Below are 15,582 nucleotides of genomic sequence, written 5' to 3'. Positions count from 1 at the left end.
TCCCCACTTCCAGGGCTGGCGTGGGCCTTGCAGCTGCCCGCCATGAACAGTCTGGGGTGTTTTTGGTTTAGGATGGTTGAGCAGTTTCCCAGCATGTTAGCAAGCAACCAAGGATGCCACAGTGTTCACAGTAGCAGAAGGGTTTGTGGAAACGGGTGACCCAGGAAACAGTCCTTTGTTTTTACTATGTATTGTCTGTTCTCCCAGAGGATCATTTTTAAACACTCAGTGACTCATTACTGAAGTAACGCCGTGGTTGCAATTTTGAAGCCTCTGGAAGGAACCTCTGAGTAAACATTGCTTAAAAGCAAATCTTTCTGTTCCTGACTTGGGTGGAAAGCATTTGACTGGCAGCACTCAACTGGAAAAAAAAAAAAAAGATGCAAAAGCCACACAGCAAACTGTACTAGTCTTATGACTAGCCCTCACTGGCAGAAAAAGCACGAGGAAGCGATGTTGATACAAGTTAGAAGTTTCTCAGGCAAACAAAATAATCCCAGTATTACATGAGAGTGGCCTGGGAGGGATAATATCTGGAGTGATCCATTATGGGAGGCTTCCAGTAACTTAAAGGAAAACTTTCTTAAAAGTTTTGTCTGTAGATACCATTTACAATGCAGTACATGACTCTGGGGGAGAGGAACGGTCTGTCATAAATTCAATACATTTTTAGATTCTTTTTTAAAAAACTCTTATGTATGTAAGCCCTATTAACCCCACATCCAATTCAACAGGAGTTTACTCGTGGGCAGCGAACTGACCCAGCACTCTGGAGACCGTATCGCTTCCAGTTCCTGTCCACTGATGCTTATTCAAGGAAAAGCAGCTGCAAAAACTGCTGTCTTCCCTCCCTGCCAGGCGTGGAGGTTCCTTCCCCACCTAAGGCACACGCAGCCAGTGCAGCGGCTGGCGCTCCCAGGCACACTGCCTTGGGCTTCTCACGCTGAACCAGACCTGTGGACTGGTATGGCAGTCACCTCAGGGGGAAAATCCAGTGACTGTTTGATGGTACACAGGCCAGAGATTACTCAGCAATACTTGGGCAGCAAGTAAAACGAAAAGCCTGTGTGGTTAACGTAGCAGAGAGGAGGTAGCAGGTTAGCATCAGGGACTTCCCCTGCAGACCTCAGTCAAGTAAAACTCACTGTGAAATCTGGCCAGGATGCTAGGATTCCTCACAGCAAAAACTGTTACGGGATCTTTACTGAGCGCTTGGACAGAAACTCTGTTGTACATCTTGCCTACGTTTCTAAAGACAGTTAGGTAGCTCTGGTACAGAACTCTCCCCAGCTGAGCACAGAGCTGCATCTTGTATGGGCCTATGTAATTTGTCATTTTATGCCTTTGGGTTACAGTATTTATATTTTCTTTTGTTAGAGCTAAATAGCACCAGCAGAGGTTAAGATGTCAGCATTTCCACTATAAACCCAGCTCTTTCTGAGGGTTAGGTAACATTTCTTTTATACCACACTATACTGAAGTTCTGCCATGCAGATGCTGTCCAAGACGCAAGGCATTTGTTTTTCGCCGATTTTTATTTGAAGTCATTATGGTAGTTAATGGTTTAGAAAATGTCAAAAAAAGTAAATCCTAAGCTTTTTTTTTTTTTCTCCAGAGGCTGTTCTTGCATTATATACTTGAAGAATGGCTTAACATTTTCTATCTCTTAGCCACTAATATAGACAAACCAAATGGAGACAGCATAATTTAATGTCCTGCTTTGGAAAGTTTAAGCGTAGCTTTTCTATGTAAAGAATTTCCAAAGCCAGGGCTCACACTCAGTCATCCTGGATGTTGTGCTGTGGAGTACAGTAACACAAGACATCCTGCCAGAGTAGGTGGGAAATACCTCCACAAGCAAAGGCGGAAGACTCCCAGAGCCTGAACGTAGTATTTTAAGCCTCTGTCGGGAAGTGGGGACGCTCAGCACCTCAGTGGGAGGGGCAGAGTGGACATAGCCCTGATCTCAGTGAGTGGGTCGTGTAACCATCGCATCGTGTGGTCTGTGCTAATGGACAGTCAACGGGAAGAAGGGACCAAGCTCTTTTAGACCTGCTGCAGAATCTGTGCTTGACATGTAGAAGACACAGTAGCACTAGCAAGCAGCTGTGTCAGAACTGGTTTAGAAGAGAAGGATGGTGCATTGTAGCTACTAATAGTGACTTTGCAATGTTCAGTTGTCAGAAGTATATGTAGACTTGTGTTACTAACATTGCCACATAAAGCGTGAATGTTAATCATTTATACCCTGTGCAGTCACAGAGAGAACATGCCAAGATCCTCAAAGACTTATGTTTCCTCTTTTTATTTTATCCCACAGGTAATAACTCCCGTCAGGTCAGGACAAGGTTATGTTTATGAATTCCCTTCCAAATACCAGAAGGACATCTACGATATCCCCCCCGTTCGCCCTCTCCAAGGGGTAGGTACCAATAAAACTGCCAACAGCACTGACAGGGTACAAGGGGTGATGAATTTCTAGCAGAGGTTTACGAGCAAAGCAAGTTCGTTCTCTCATTTCAGAGAGAAAATATGTTTTAATTATAAGCTGCGGCTTATTCACAGAGTGCAGAAGTATTTCAAAGTTGTATTTGATGTTGACTAAGATTTGGCAGCACACCAAATACAAAAGTCCCATTTGTTTTCTGTGTTTTGATCAAAGAGTATATCTAAACAGAATAAACTTGCTGCGTGGGAACGTTTTTTCCCCTTACTTTGTTGTTGCACAGTTGACAGTAATTCACTCACTAAGGGTACAATTATCGCCTAGATGAACAGCTACTATGCAGGGAATTGTTTTCACCACATATCTACCGCACTATGGTGCTGAACTTGAAATACATCTTTGTTCATATATATCTTAGCATTCAATCCCCAAGACCAGAGACATCTAGAGTGGATGCTTGCAGGACCTGTAACTCAACAACCCTGCACCTCTCCATGGCTTTTTGACAGAGCAGCTCCTCTGGGGAACAACATGGAAGCCTGATAGTACATAACACAGTCTGACACCAAATGTTGGGATGTCTGGGTTAAGAGACATTCAGATAGTGGCCTTGGACCACATGCAGAACCCACTGGGACATGCCACCGAGTGGGATACCTGAAACATCTGACAGCTGTACTGTCTGCTAGTAAGACAGCTCACACCATACCCGATAAAGCAGATAGGCAATGTTGACAGGGGCAGCCTTGGTTTCACAGAGTCCAGTGTGTACTAGTACAAGCTTATTCCTCAGTCCTTCTAATGTCTATTAGTAAGGGCGTGATCAGTTCTGGTCACATGAATATACTGCTCCCCTGTTCACCCCAACAGGTATCTGTAGCAGACTGGCCTTGACTTAACTCTTGGGATGGAAGTCAGACATGACTTCGTCTCTCCAGCCTGCTGTCCACACAATTGCCCAGAGGGGACCTAGCAAAGCGCATTTCCTCCTAACTGTCCACAGTACCAGGCAAATCCAAGCAGCTCTCTCATATGAAACAAAGTTGAAGAGCTCTGATCATCTTCAGGCTGTTAGAGAGGAAACACGGAAATCAGGAAAACTAATCTGAGATCAGAGCTTTCCTGAGGTGACTTGTTTCTGTAACCAATTTATTCTTTCTTTAGATATATGACATTCCCCCCACATCGGTTAAGGGGCCTGTACTTCCAGTTCCCATGGGAGAAGCAAAAGCTTTAGGAGTCTATGACATACCACCCGCCAAAGGGGTAAGTTTTACGCTGTTTCCGCAAGATCCTGTATTTTCATATCAGACCAAAGACATGTTTAAACAAGAGTTCATGTATGATCCTGAAGGAAAAGGACATTCAATACTTTAAAGATTTCCTTAGGTTTTTAAACTGTTAAAACTGGTAAAGTGAAGGACTGCATCAAAATTATTAACGTTATAGAATGTGAATTGATAATTAGACCTACGTTATCTTTGTGGCAGCATGCTGCCTTTTTGGATTTCGCTGCTTATGAGAGTTTGCATCAAGATGAAAGTTAAAAAGTAAGATACTAAAACTGATGCTCAAACTCAAGATAAGTGGCTGTCAATGGCAGATCTTCCATCCCAGCATTTTATAGGCCATATGGAAAATGTAAAAGATTTTGCTATTCTAGCCAAAGGTTTCATGGTTTGCTTTCTTTGATTCAGGTCTATGCTACACCTCCATCTGCATGCGGAGATGATACAGGCCTGAGGGAAAATTTGCAAGATTTTTCGTCTCCAGTGGGTCACAGCATAAGACCAGAAGGAGTATATGATATTCCTCCTCCCATCACCAAAGCAACTGGGAAAGAACTTAATAAATTTTCTCCTGAGAGCCTTTTATTGCTGGATGGAGTGCCACAGAAACAGAATGTTTATGACATCCCTATTAACCATCAAAACCATTTCCTTGGACAGCAAATTGCACCCCAAAAAGATGTTTATGATACCCCAAGGGGAATTGCATTCCCAGGACAACAGACAGGATTCAGTGAAAGTCTCATCCCAGAAGGAAGAGAAGGAGTATATGATGTACCACCACCAGTCCTCCAAGACACTAAAGGCTTACAGGATGTGACTGATGGGATAAATAGGTTGTCTTTCTCCAGCACAGGAAGCACAAGGAGTAACATGTCCACATCTTCAACAACGTCAAAAGACTCTTCTTTCTCAGCATCAACGGCACAGGACAAAAGACTAATCCTTGATCCAGACACTGCTATAGAGAGGCTTTATCGCCTCCAGCAGATGGTGGAGACAGCTGTCAATAACCTCATGGCCTTCATTACAGCAGACTGGCGGTCTTATGGATATATGGAGAAACACATCAATGAAATTCACACTGCTGTGGATAAGGTGGAGCAGTCGCTGCTGGAGTACCTCCACTTTGCAAAAGGATCAGCAGCCAATGCTTCCTGCCTGTCCGAGTTCAGCCTCCTTAACAAAATGAGGAGGGAGGTGCAAAGGCTGGAGGACTCTCACCAGATCCTTACCCAAACCAGTCACGACTTGAACAGCTACAACTGGTCTTTGAATGTTCTAGCTGTCAACAGACTGCAGAACAAGTGTGATGACCTGGATCGGTTTGTTATGGTGGCAAGGACAGTCCCGGATGATGCCAAGCAACTGACCACTACCATCAGCGTCAACGCAGAGGTGCTCTTCCAGCAGGTATTGAGCAGCTCACGTTTCAAAAACAACATACCAGAGAATATCATGAACGCTGCTGACTATGTATATGACAATCCTCATATGCAGCGTCACGGAGAAAAAGCACAGAACCACTGCAATCCCCTTCCTCCACTCCTGAGTAAAGGTCAACACCTTCACACCACCACCAGCGAGAGCTCAGAAAAGAGCTGGATGGATGACTACGATTATGTTCACCTGCAGGTAGGTAAATCCAACACCTTTGTCTGCACAAGGCCAAGTAGTTGTTTTCGATGCTTCTGTTTGCAAAAGCTGTTTGCAGGGAGGTAGCAGTCAGATTGTCACGCTAATACACATTATTGCTTGTTCTCAAATAGGATGGTTGCATACATAATAGCAATAGCCTTTTTCTCTGCCACACTGTCCTTTTTCTTCTCCGTACTCTTAGTGGTGCGCTACCAGTTAAAAAGCCAATATAAAGAATATTTGACCTATGAGCTGTCATTTAGCTCAGGAGCAGTTTTGATTTAACACAGTGTCCTACGTTCTGCAAAACAGGGGAAAGAAGAGTTTGAAAGGCAACAGAAGGAGCTGCTGGAAAAAGAAAATATCATCAAGCAGAGCAAAATGGAGCTAGAGCACCATCAGGTATGTTCACTCAGGTGCAATAATCACACTGAACCACAGCATTCCTTGCACATAAGGAGTACTGGTCAAATAAAGCAGGAGGGGCCCTTCCCTTAGCAGCGCGCAACTGCTAGCATCGTGGCTGTGAGGTGTGCAGGAACAGCAGCGCACACAGTTGGAGAGTCCTAGATGCTAGGTGGTGATGACGGCAGGTATTAGGTCTTGGCTAAACAGTGGCTCCAGGTTAGTTTCTTTCCAGGTGGGATGTGTGCCAGTCAGGCTCCACCATTAACAGATCTATCAATGCGAAGGACAAGGACAGGCTCTGTCCTGCTCCAAACGGGAAATGGTGAGCATCAAGGTTGTAGCACCTTCCTGGCCCTGTGCATCTGCGTCAGCGATTGCTTGTGCCAAAGACAGCTGAAGTTATTTACTGCAGAGTAGTTATTCTGACAATCAGCATCTCTGCCCTGTTCATTTCCTTGTTGCCACTTAGTAGCTGAGTGGAAGGACAGCCACAGCTCTCAGTGTTTGGAATGACATCTCTTGTGGCAGGAATAAGCTTTTCCCTTGAAAACAATTTCCAACCATCTCAATTTAAGAAACTATTTTTTTATACAATGCACCATTGTGGTGGGCCCAGTTCATACATATAATAAAAAACAGTCTCCGTCTCCAAAAGTTTACCACAGAGGAGAAACAGACTTCTGCAGTGTCTCACAGTGGGTCAGTCACAAAACCAGCTTGAGAACTTGACTTTCCTGACCTGCAATCCAGTGCCTGAATCACTGGACCGCACTGAATACATGTGCCGCCTGCACATCTGTTCAGTGAACATCAATACCATTAAGTTAAACGCTGTGCTTAACATCACTTTAAATGCTAAAAAAACCCAGGTCATACAAGATTGAGGGCCGTCACTTTGCCCTCGTATTATTCTTCAATATGTTGTTGCCATATGGTATGGCAGAACATTGTACAAGCAATGTGGAGGTGAGAGTTAAAGGTTTGTCATCTCAAAATCCCACAGAGATGGCAGCTTTTTAAAGATTGTGTAGGAGTCATTGCCACTTGGATCCATCTCTCCTGCTTGTGATTTCAGAATATTCCAAATGAGCAACAGCCTGTAAATTCAGGAGGTTTTTCTTTAAATGCAAATAAAGTATTTTAGATGTTTTTCTCTTCTGAACTCTGTGTATCTGGATATATGGTAACCAAAGCACTCGATTAGCCCTCACTCTCCAAAATAAAAGATCTTAGAAAACACATATAGTGGTTTTTATTTGGCGTAAGGCCAATCTAGGATACCCAGGGATGTCTTGAGGCATAAAGCGTAATACATAACAACATCTTCCGAGAATATTCTTTGAAGAGAGCCTTTTTATTTGCCTTTCAGATCAATCAGTTTCAACGCCTGGAGCAAGAGATCACAAAGCCGGTAGAGAACGACATCTCAAAATGGAAGCCGCCTCAAGCTCTCCAGACGGCAAACAGCACTGCCACCTCCCATGACAGCCAGCTGCTTTTATTCTATTCTGACCAATGCGAGACTCACTTCAACTCCCTCCTAAACGCCATCGATGCCTTTTTCAGTTGCGTCAACGCTTCCCAACCCCCCCGGATCTTCGTGGCTCACAGCAAATTTGTCATTTTGAGTGCTCACAAACTTGTGTTCATCGGGGACATGCTCACGAGGCAAGTGACGACTCAGGACATACGCAACAGAGTGATGAACTCCAGCAACCAGTTGTGCGAACTGCTGAAGAGCATTGTTCTGGCTACCAAGATGGCTGCCTTGCATTACCCCAGCATCGCCGCCCTACAGAAGATGGTGGACCGAGTAACAGAGCTGTCTCATCACGCACAGTTGTTCAGACTCTCACTGGTCCAAATGGTGCCCTCATGAAAGCCAGTGGAATCCAATTCCCGAGAGGCAAAACAGAAAAACAAACAAACTGGAGCTTTTTTTATGTAAATGTTACCATTTATTTTTTTTAGATATTTTTTATGAAGTATTTTAAATACATTCGTATGCATTAGAGAATCTAATGAAATCAGGGATCTGGTTCTGTATTATGTTTCTAATACACATTTAGATTTATATACACTGCATATATGTATATGTTGCTACATTCCCTAAAACATCAATTAAGCACCTTAAAAATGATGCGTTGGGTAAGCAGTGCGTATCTTTTGTATATACTGCCTGTTTCCTCAGTATATTTGTTAACTGGTTGCTGCACTCTTGTTTCATTCCATCTTGATTTTGGCACATGGACTTGGTTGTGAAACCTACTTGTAGCAATCCATGAAGCAAGTGTAATGGTTCTCATAGAACTCCATTCCCTTAGAAATTACTTTCTATAGGTTAATTCCATGACATTTAACTCTCCTCTTGATGTTACTTTGTTACGTGTAGCATTCCATCATTCTGACTAGCATATATGCACCCCTGCAACAGGCAACACGTCAAGCAAGGCGTACAGCACTTTTGGAGAAAAGCATTTGTAGGCCATTTAAGAAACAGAACCTTCTAAGGAGGAAGGCAGAATCATATGGATTTAATATCTTACAGCATTCAAATTCTGCTATTTCTAATAACGGTGCAACAGGGGATCTCAAAATGTGGATGGATTCCCAGCAATGTAAATTCATGCATGTTTACCTTGTATGTCCTTGCATTGGCAATTAAATTTAAGTTAGGCTCGAAAGCCTTACTGTTTGTGGGCTCAGAGTTATCCTGAGAGCATCCCAGGATCCATTGGATGCATCTTTGAGGCTGCAGAAGAGCGATGTCTCTAAATACCTGTCCCTTCCAGAGGGACTAACGTACAAATTGTAATTTGTAAGGAAAGAAAGCAGCTTAATTTGAAATAACAGATATTTAAACATCTCTATAGCATATACACAATTTAATGAAGAAATAGCACTTATTTTTCTAGGACGTATTCTTGGGAATTAAGTGTATCTTTTGCAATTCTGACTTCCATTCAACTACTGGGCTTTTTTCGAAATTCTGTTGCATAGGTGCTGGTCCTTCTGCACTACACTGTTGTCAAAAATGACCTCCTGTTTTAATGGGGCCATTCCATCAGTAAGTACACACAATCCCACCCCGCAATTTTCAATTTAGACCCTTAAAAATTCTTAGCAGAGTGGTAGACTCCTTTAGAAATTTCACATACGCCGGCTGCTCCAAAACACATATAAGCTTATTTGTCTTTGTTGCCTTTTGTGAACCCCCTAAAAATAAGTCACGGAGCGTCTTTTGCCTGCGGTCCTCAGGATAAAAGCCGTGCTTCAAAATGAGCAACAGCTCAGCTAAATTCCAGGTAGTTCTGGCATTTTTAAAGCAGAAACAGTACTGTCCTTGCGTAATTCAAGGTAGTCCCACATCAACATGTTCTGAGCGTTTACATCAGCAAGCAGATCACCGGTAAATATGCAGTCACGAGATTGGTAGCACCTAGAAAACAGGCACTTCTGCCTAACTTCGCTTTCCCAGTTTGTATCCGAGTATGTGCCTTATTGAAATAGGATTTGTCGTCTTCAATAACGAAACCATTTCAGCAGCGCATGAAATCTTGCAGCCTTAATGTATCGTCTCAGAGTGAAGACCGCTGTCAGCATAACGCCGCTTCCAGAGCCTGCAGGAATGTTCCTGGAAAGGCGGCGGGAGCCGGCACAACCTCCGCCAGCCCGGAATCGGCTCCGGGGCTTGGCTCTGGTGTTACATCCAGAAAGGGCAGTTATGCTTTTGTAACCAATAGCCAGTTGCCAAAGAGCAACCCACGTGAACCTGTTTTGTACTAGCATTGTTCGGGATTCTTTTGGACCTCCTTCTCCATTTTTTTCACCATATATTCTTTGAAAAGGTGTTTTGAAGCTTAGTGGTTATGTTGATAGTTTGTGCTTTCAAAAGGAGAACCTTTATGGCAAGCCTGTATTACAGTCTGTTATCTTGTAGAGTCATTTAAAAATTATTAAATTACTAGCTTTTTTATATAAAAAAGGCAACACTTGGTCTTTTTTTTTTTTTCTTCCTTGTTTTCAGAGTTCTCCAAGCTTAAAAGGAAGCATTGCTGCTTGCTAATACTATCAAAGCCATTCTAAAATGAGAAGGTCACTTTCCATCTTTTCACTGGTCAGTGTGAAGTGAGAACATGAGGGTGTACGAGGAAGGGCCAGACAGTTTCTCCGCCTGTCCAGCAGCATTTACACAACTTGGCTACACAAGGCGTCAAATCCAAACTATAACCATCAGGGTGCACAGCGCACGGGGCCACGCTCCCGCCCCATTCCCGGTGTCTGTTCCCGCAGCGTGAGCTGCATCCCGAACCAGCCCGTCACAGCAGAGGCGCTGGTCCTTGGCGTGAGCGGGGCAGTGCCTCTGCACACAATCCCGCGTTAAGGTGGGGTGGCAGGGCACGGATGCGGCTGTCCAGCCATTCTGGCGTGCTCCCCCTCTCCAGCATTTACTGGTGAAGCCATGATCCGCGCAGGAACTGGAAGAGCAGCTTCGCTCAGTGTAGCCATCCCTCCTCCCCACCCCAACCCGATGGTAGGAGCACCCCTCTTCTACTACACCCCAAACTGAGCATTATCCAGGCGTGGGCTCCATCTGAAACAACCGCGTGGCTTTAAGGATCACAGATCCTCTTCCAAAAGTCACTTTCCAGTTTCACAGCTGCCGAAGCACTGCCCTACCTCCTGTCAAATGCCCTGGGAGCACAAGGAGGAGAGAGAAAGCCCTGGGACTGGCTCTGTGCTGACGCCAGTTCTCGGCTGCCAGCGAAAGACGTTCCTGCTGGGGAGCGTTAAGTGCAGCGAAAGTCTCGGGAGGAAAGTGCTCGTCTGGCTCGTCGTGTCCTCGCAAGGGGACAGCCGGCGATGCAGGGCTGCTTCCCAAAAGTGCTCCGTTTTGTTCCTCGGCTAAATTTAAAAAGGTCAGCTAACATCAAAGGAGGGACTGGACAACCAAAATGGTTCAGAATAGAAACCACAGCCTCTTTGCTCTCCCTCCCTGAGCCACAGTGTCCCCACACAGTTGCCAAAAAACTGCTGCTGTTTGGCAACCAAGTTGATGGCCGGTGTGAAATGACTGACTGATGTCCAGCGAGGGAAAAAAAAGTCTGCTTCACACTAGTGGCAAACCCAGAACACACTTGGCTCCTTAATCCAGACATTAAGTAAATATTAATTCATATTAATTAGTAAAATGCTTCCTTTCTCTTCCAGGATGATAGGTGAGGGAGAAAGAGGAGAGACAAAATCCCCCCTTGAAACGGGCAAGTCAGAGAGTAATTATCAGTTCTGTCAGACATTTATACGCACATTTCAGCAGAGCCCACGGGACATCCGTCACCGTGCCCCACGCCGCACAGCCCCCTGCCGCTACCCTCCACCGTTCCTCGCAAGCCAGGGCTGCGCAGCTGCTACGTTTGCCTGAGCTGTGCGTCGCTGCGACCCTGGCGAACCCACCGATTGCTGTTCCAGCAAAGGCGACCCAGGTGAAGGAAACCAACGTTCCCAGAGCATCACCAGCGGCTAGGTTACACCCCTGCATCTTCACATCCCCCGTAACTTCTACACCCGAGAGGTTTTGGCACGCTCCGACATGTGCATCTGGGCTACATTTCAGAAACATCCCACATCTTACTGCCAGCGCTCCTCAGTAGTCCTACACCAGTAACACCTTCCTTCTGCCCATGAGCCAAGCATCTGTAGCTGTTCTGCTCCAAATCCAGCTTTTCCCTGTTGGACCCCACTTCCAGGCTGCCTGCTTGTAGGATTTACTCCAGAGGTAGCTCTTAACCCTCCCTTGCCCCTTTCTCCTCTCACAACGTTCACGGCATTAGTCCAGGGCAAAGACAGGGTCTTACCAGTCTCAAGGATGCCACAGAGCGTTCCCCCCAACTCAAGAAATGTGCCTATTAAATTCATCTTAACCTGTTACGCTGGCAGTTTCAAAAGCAACATACACACTTCACTCTAAATCAGCAGAGCCCTTTTTCTACTAGATTTTTCCCTGTCAGAGATGGACTCTCCACATAATGTGGATTTTTTTTTTTTAATAAAATAATTTCTTTTTGCTATTTGCACCCAAATTCCATTTAAGACAGCAGCTTTGTGTGAGGAGCTCTGGATATAGCTATGCGGCTTTTCAACATCAGAGAGTTAATCTACAGTTACATCTAGCGCTGCAAAGTCCTCCCAGAAGCTCTTCTGACTCAGAGGATGCTGAATCCAGGCTTGAGAGATCCTGGATAAAGTGAATGGCAGCAGGTGAAACATCTAATCCAGCCTTATCATAAACCTGCTGACCTCAGAGAGAGCAGGAGTGACATGAGACAACCCCCTGGGACCTAGCATGGGGGCTAGCACAGGGTACCACCTCGGTTTCCCTCCAATAAACTGCCCAGAGGCAATTTTACTGTGATTAAATTAGAGCTAAATTTGGAGTACAGGTCACATCATTAGCAAGGCCTGATCATGCTGGCCGAGCTGCTGGCTGTTGGAATCACTTAGGAAACGCAAGTACATCATTCTCCATTCAAAAAACCCAAATATTTACTCCGGTGCCTGCCTGACCTCAGAGGAGACACCTTCCCAGGGCATTGCTTTGTGCCTCTGGGGAGCTGCTGGGTTCAGAGCAGGGTGCTCTTCATGCCATCACCTTCCAGGTCAGCGGCTAGGACCACTTAGGGGTGGCCTCCCAGAGCAAAGGGCCAGCGAGGACACTTTCAGGTCAAACCGTTGGGGCATGGCTGGGCACGCACGCTGCTGGCTGTTGCAGAGCCCTCCTCTTCAGCCTCGCCGGGCAGCAGAAAATCAGGAGTTGGCAGTTCTGTGGCAAGGAGCAAGGAGACAAAAGCTCCTTGGGCCTCCTGATAAACCCATGGATTTACAGTGACGTGGTCGTGGCTCACAGTTGCTGCATATTTCTGAGCAGGAAAAGCTGAACTGCTCCAAGGGAGAGGCAATGCTGAGCGGAACGTGACTTTCCCACCTCTCCTGGGGATTAATTTGCAATAGTAACCTCCTCACAGGAGTCTGTGCTTCAATTCTGTCTTTGCAGCAGACAGTATCGGGCAAGGCTCAACCCAGAACAGATCTGCAGCTTGCTTTCCTTCTTTCTACATCTCTCTGCATTTAACTTCTGGTCCTGCACCCCCCACAAGCAAAGTCCATCAAGTCAATGTTCCTCACAGGAGTCTGCCTTGTTGCTGTTGACCTCTCCATCTCCATGAGTCCTCCGAGTCCCTGTCGAGGGCAAAGCCCAGCGCCTGGGAAAACCTGCACCCGAAGAGAACTGCCGCAGCTGCAACAGACACAGCGTACATCCCTCCCTGGCAGGGGTTTCTTTTTCTCTGCTGAACACCAAGAGGCACTGTATCTTCTTCTGTACAAGCAGCAACTTGATAGATCGGGCTGACTACAGCAAAAACAGAACGGGTGAGCACAAAGTATCGGGTCTACAGAAGATATATAAAGCTCATCTCATCTGCAACGCGCTGCCTTAGCTTTGCAGCACAAGCAGCAGCAGCTGCCTCCGCTCGCAGCGGGCTCCCAAAAGGTTACAGATACCGTAAGCCCAAAAAAAAAAAAAAAAAAAAATCACGATTCCCTGGTTCTGTGCACGCTCACGCCCACAGGGCATCAGCTGCCATCAGCCAAGGGAGGGATGTAAAAATCTTCCTGCTGGGGGGAATGGAGGTTGTCCCCTGAGATCAGGGGGATTTTTTTTTTTTTCCTCCTTCCCTGTAATCTCCATTAATTACAAGAAAAAATTATCAGAGCTCTTTCCTTGATGCAAAGCTGCAGGAAACCAAATCCAAGAGTCTCTTCATAGCTTCCGACTTAGCTAGCTTTATCTTGCTCAACACCGCAGCCAGGGCTACCCAAACCCTTGCCAACCAGGAAGGCGCAATAACAACGTCCCAGAAGCATCTGCTATTTATATGAAGGCAGACTTAAGCATGGTTAAATGAAGGTTACAGTGAAGGACGAGCAAAAAAATCTGAGAAAGGAGAGCGGAGAAGAAGGGAGGAAAAAAAAGAAAAAAGCCTGCTCTGGCTTTAGATTGTCTTGCAGGAAAGAATCAAAGCCTATGTTGAAACTTTTTGTGCACACAGAAGGCTGCAGGGCATTTCCCCATGCAGTGATTCAAGTCTGCCTTTATTTTCAGTTATGCTCAAAGAGAAAAAGCCACAAGGGTGAGCGGCCACGAACATGAAAAAGAAAAAATGGACTTTCACTGTTTTGTCACCACGTGCTTTGTTTCTATGAAGGATGGTAGGAGCAGCCCACCCAAAAGCCTTTTATCTCGGGAGGTGATTTGAGCTGGAAACAGGTACCTGTAATTAACTTGCATTCCAGAAGGGGAGAAATAACTTACTTGGCTTTTCTTCATGCTGCATTTCAAAGAGGAATTAATTTTTGATAAATGAGAAGGAGCATGTGCGTTCTGCAGTGCTTGACCTGCAGATATTTTCAGGCCTCGCTGCTCAAGACACGGCTTTTGGTTGTCCACTTGGCAGATTTACTCAAGGAACGAACACAGCCCTGCTGACAACTGACACCACTTTCATAGGAATTGCTACAATGACCAAAAGGACGTTCCTAGAGCAGGGCTGCATGGCACAGGACACCTCATTGCCCTGTGCACACACGCAGGAGGTGGATGAGGGATCCACCATTTCCATCCTGCAGCAGCAGCAGGTGGAGCTGCCTCTGCACACTGAGGAGTTAAGGAGGAAATCCGCACGTCCCATGAACACAGCAGTACACAGAACCACCAGCTCCATCCGAGGAGTAAAGCTGCTGAAGACACCGAGATACACAAATGAGAAAGCCTCTTTCTCGCTCCCTCCTTTCTTCTCCATGGGGACAGTGATGCTCAGAAGTACCCCAATTTGGATTAGCCCATCTCTGCTCCCAGTGAGAGACACCCCAGATGCGATTCATCTTGCCTACCTGAATACATTTGCATGTGAGCTATCATCAGAGTCCCCTTTAAACTAAGCAGAGACCAAGCCATACCATTAAATCTACTTTAGGATGAGATAAACCCTCTCCAGGCTCCAATGATTAGGTCTCCTTAGGTTTTCAAGGGCAGCTGAGATAAGTGGCTCAGCTGCAAGTAACCATATCATAGGCTTCTAAATTTTGAGGGTGATGAATCCTACCCACAGACACTACACCTGCCTCCTGAAACTTGGTGTGGCCACATACGCCGCTCAAATCACAACCTGAACACTAAGACATCTTAGAAAGTCATGGAGTCCCCCCGGCCCATCAAGCCTGAAGCTGGTGTCGGTACCATCAAAGCGTTGATCTTGAGGGTTCAGCAGGTCGGAGCAATCCTGGAGCCTGAGCCTACAAATGTCACAACCCACATCCGAGCTGTCCCCCGCCAATCCTGCCACCTCCCCCTGCACTCGGGCAGCCTCCAGGCTTTGGGATCAGCCCGGACTCTAAAGTCCTGTCAACAAAAACATGCTCTGTGTGAGGTGAGGGAAAAGCCGGACATGTAGGTAGCTCACACCTTTGCACCTTCACTCTCCCAGCAGCATTCTTGCCAGCTCTGGGCTCGCAGGAGCGCAAGGAGGGCTTGCTTTGGAGCTCCCAGCCTGAGGGCATTCCTGGGTTGGGTTGCTTTTCCTCATACTGGGGCAGAGAGACACAGGGGTCAGGACAGGAAAACCAGGCAGGTGTTCTCAGGGTCACAGAGATGGTTGTTTAGGTGATGTTTAGCTCCCCTTCGATAAGCAATCCTGCATACATCCCTGGCTGGCTGGAAAAGGGTAACACACAGTTTCAGACGCT

At 46.0% G+C, this 15,582-nt stretch overlaps 1 protein-coding gene across 1 annotated transcript in view; it reads left to right on the top strand.

Annotated features, from left to right (window-relative positions):
• NEDD9 (neural precursor cell expressed, developmentally down-regulated 9) overlaps positions 1-9,766 on the top strand; it is a 39,015-nt gene extending 29,249 nt beyond the window's left edge. The window contains exons 3-7 of the mRNA XM_075745007.1: positions 2,321-2,422; positions 3,611-3,712; positions 4,144-5,370; positions 5,686-5,775; positions 7,151-9,766. Of these exons, the coding sequence (XP_075601122.1) occupies positions 2,321-2,422; positions 3,611-3,712; positions 4,144-5,370; positions 5,686-5,775; positions 7,151-7,660 (2,031 nt within the window). The 3' untranslated portion in view covers positions 7,661-9,766. The remainder of the gene's footprint in view (positions 1-2,320; positions 2,423-3,610; positions 3,713-4,143; positions 5,371-5,685; positions 5,776-7,150) is intronic.
• The last annotated feature ends 5,816 nt before the right edge of the window (positions 9,767-15,582 follow it).

This window comes from Balearica regulorum, chromosome 2 (genome assembly GCF_011004875.1).
Source record: "Balearica regulorum gibbericeps isolate bBalReg1 chromosome 2, bBalReg1.pri, whole genome shotgun sequence".
Taxonomy (NCBI): domain Eukaryota; kingdom Metazoa; phylum Chordata; class Aves; order Gruiformes; family Gruidae; genus Balearica; species Balearica regulorum.
The sequence above is the reverse complement of the archived record's forward strand: the minus strand, read 5'-3'. Positions and strand labels throughout refer to the sequence as shown.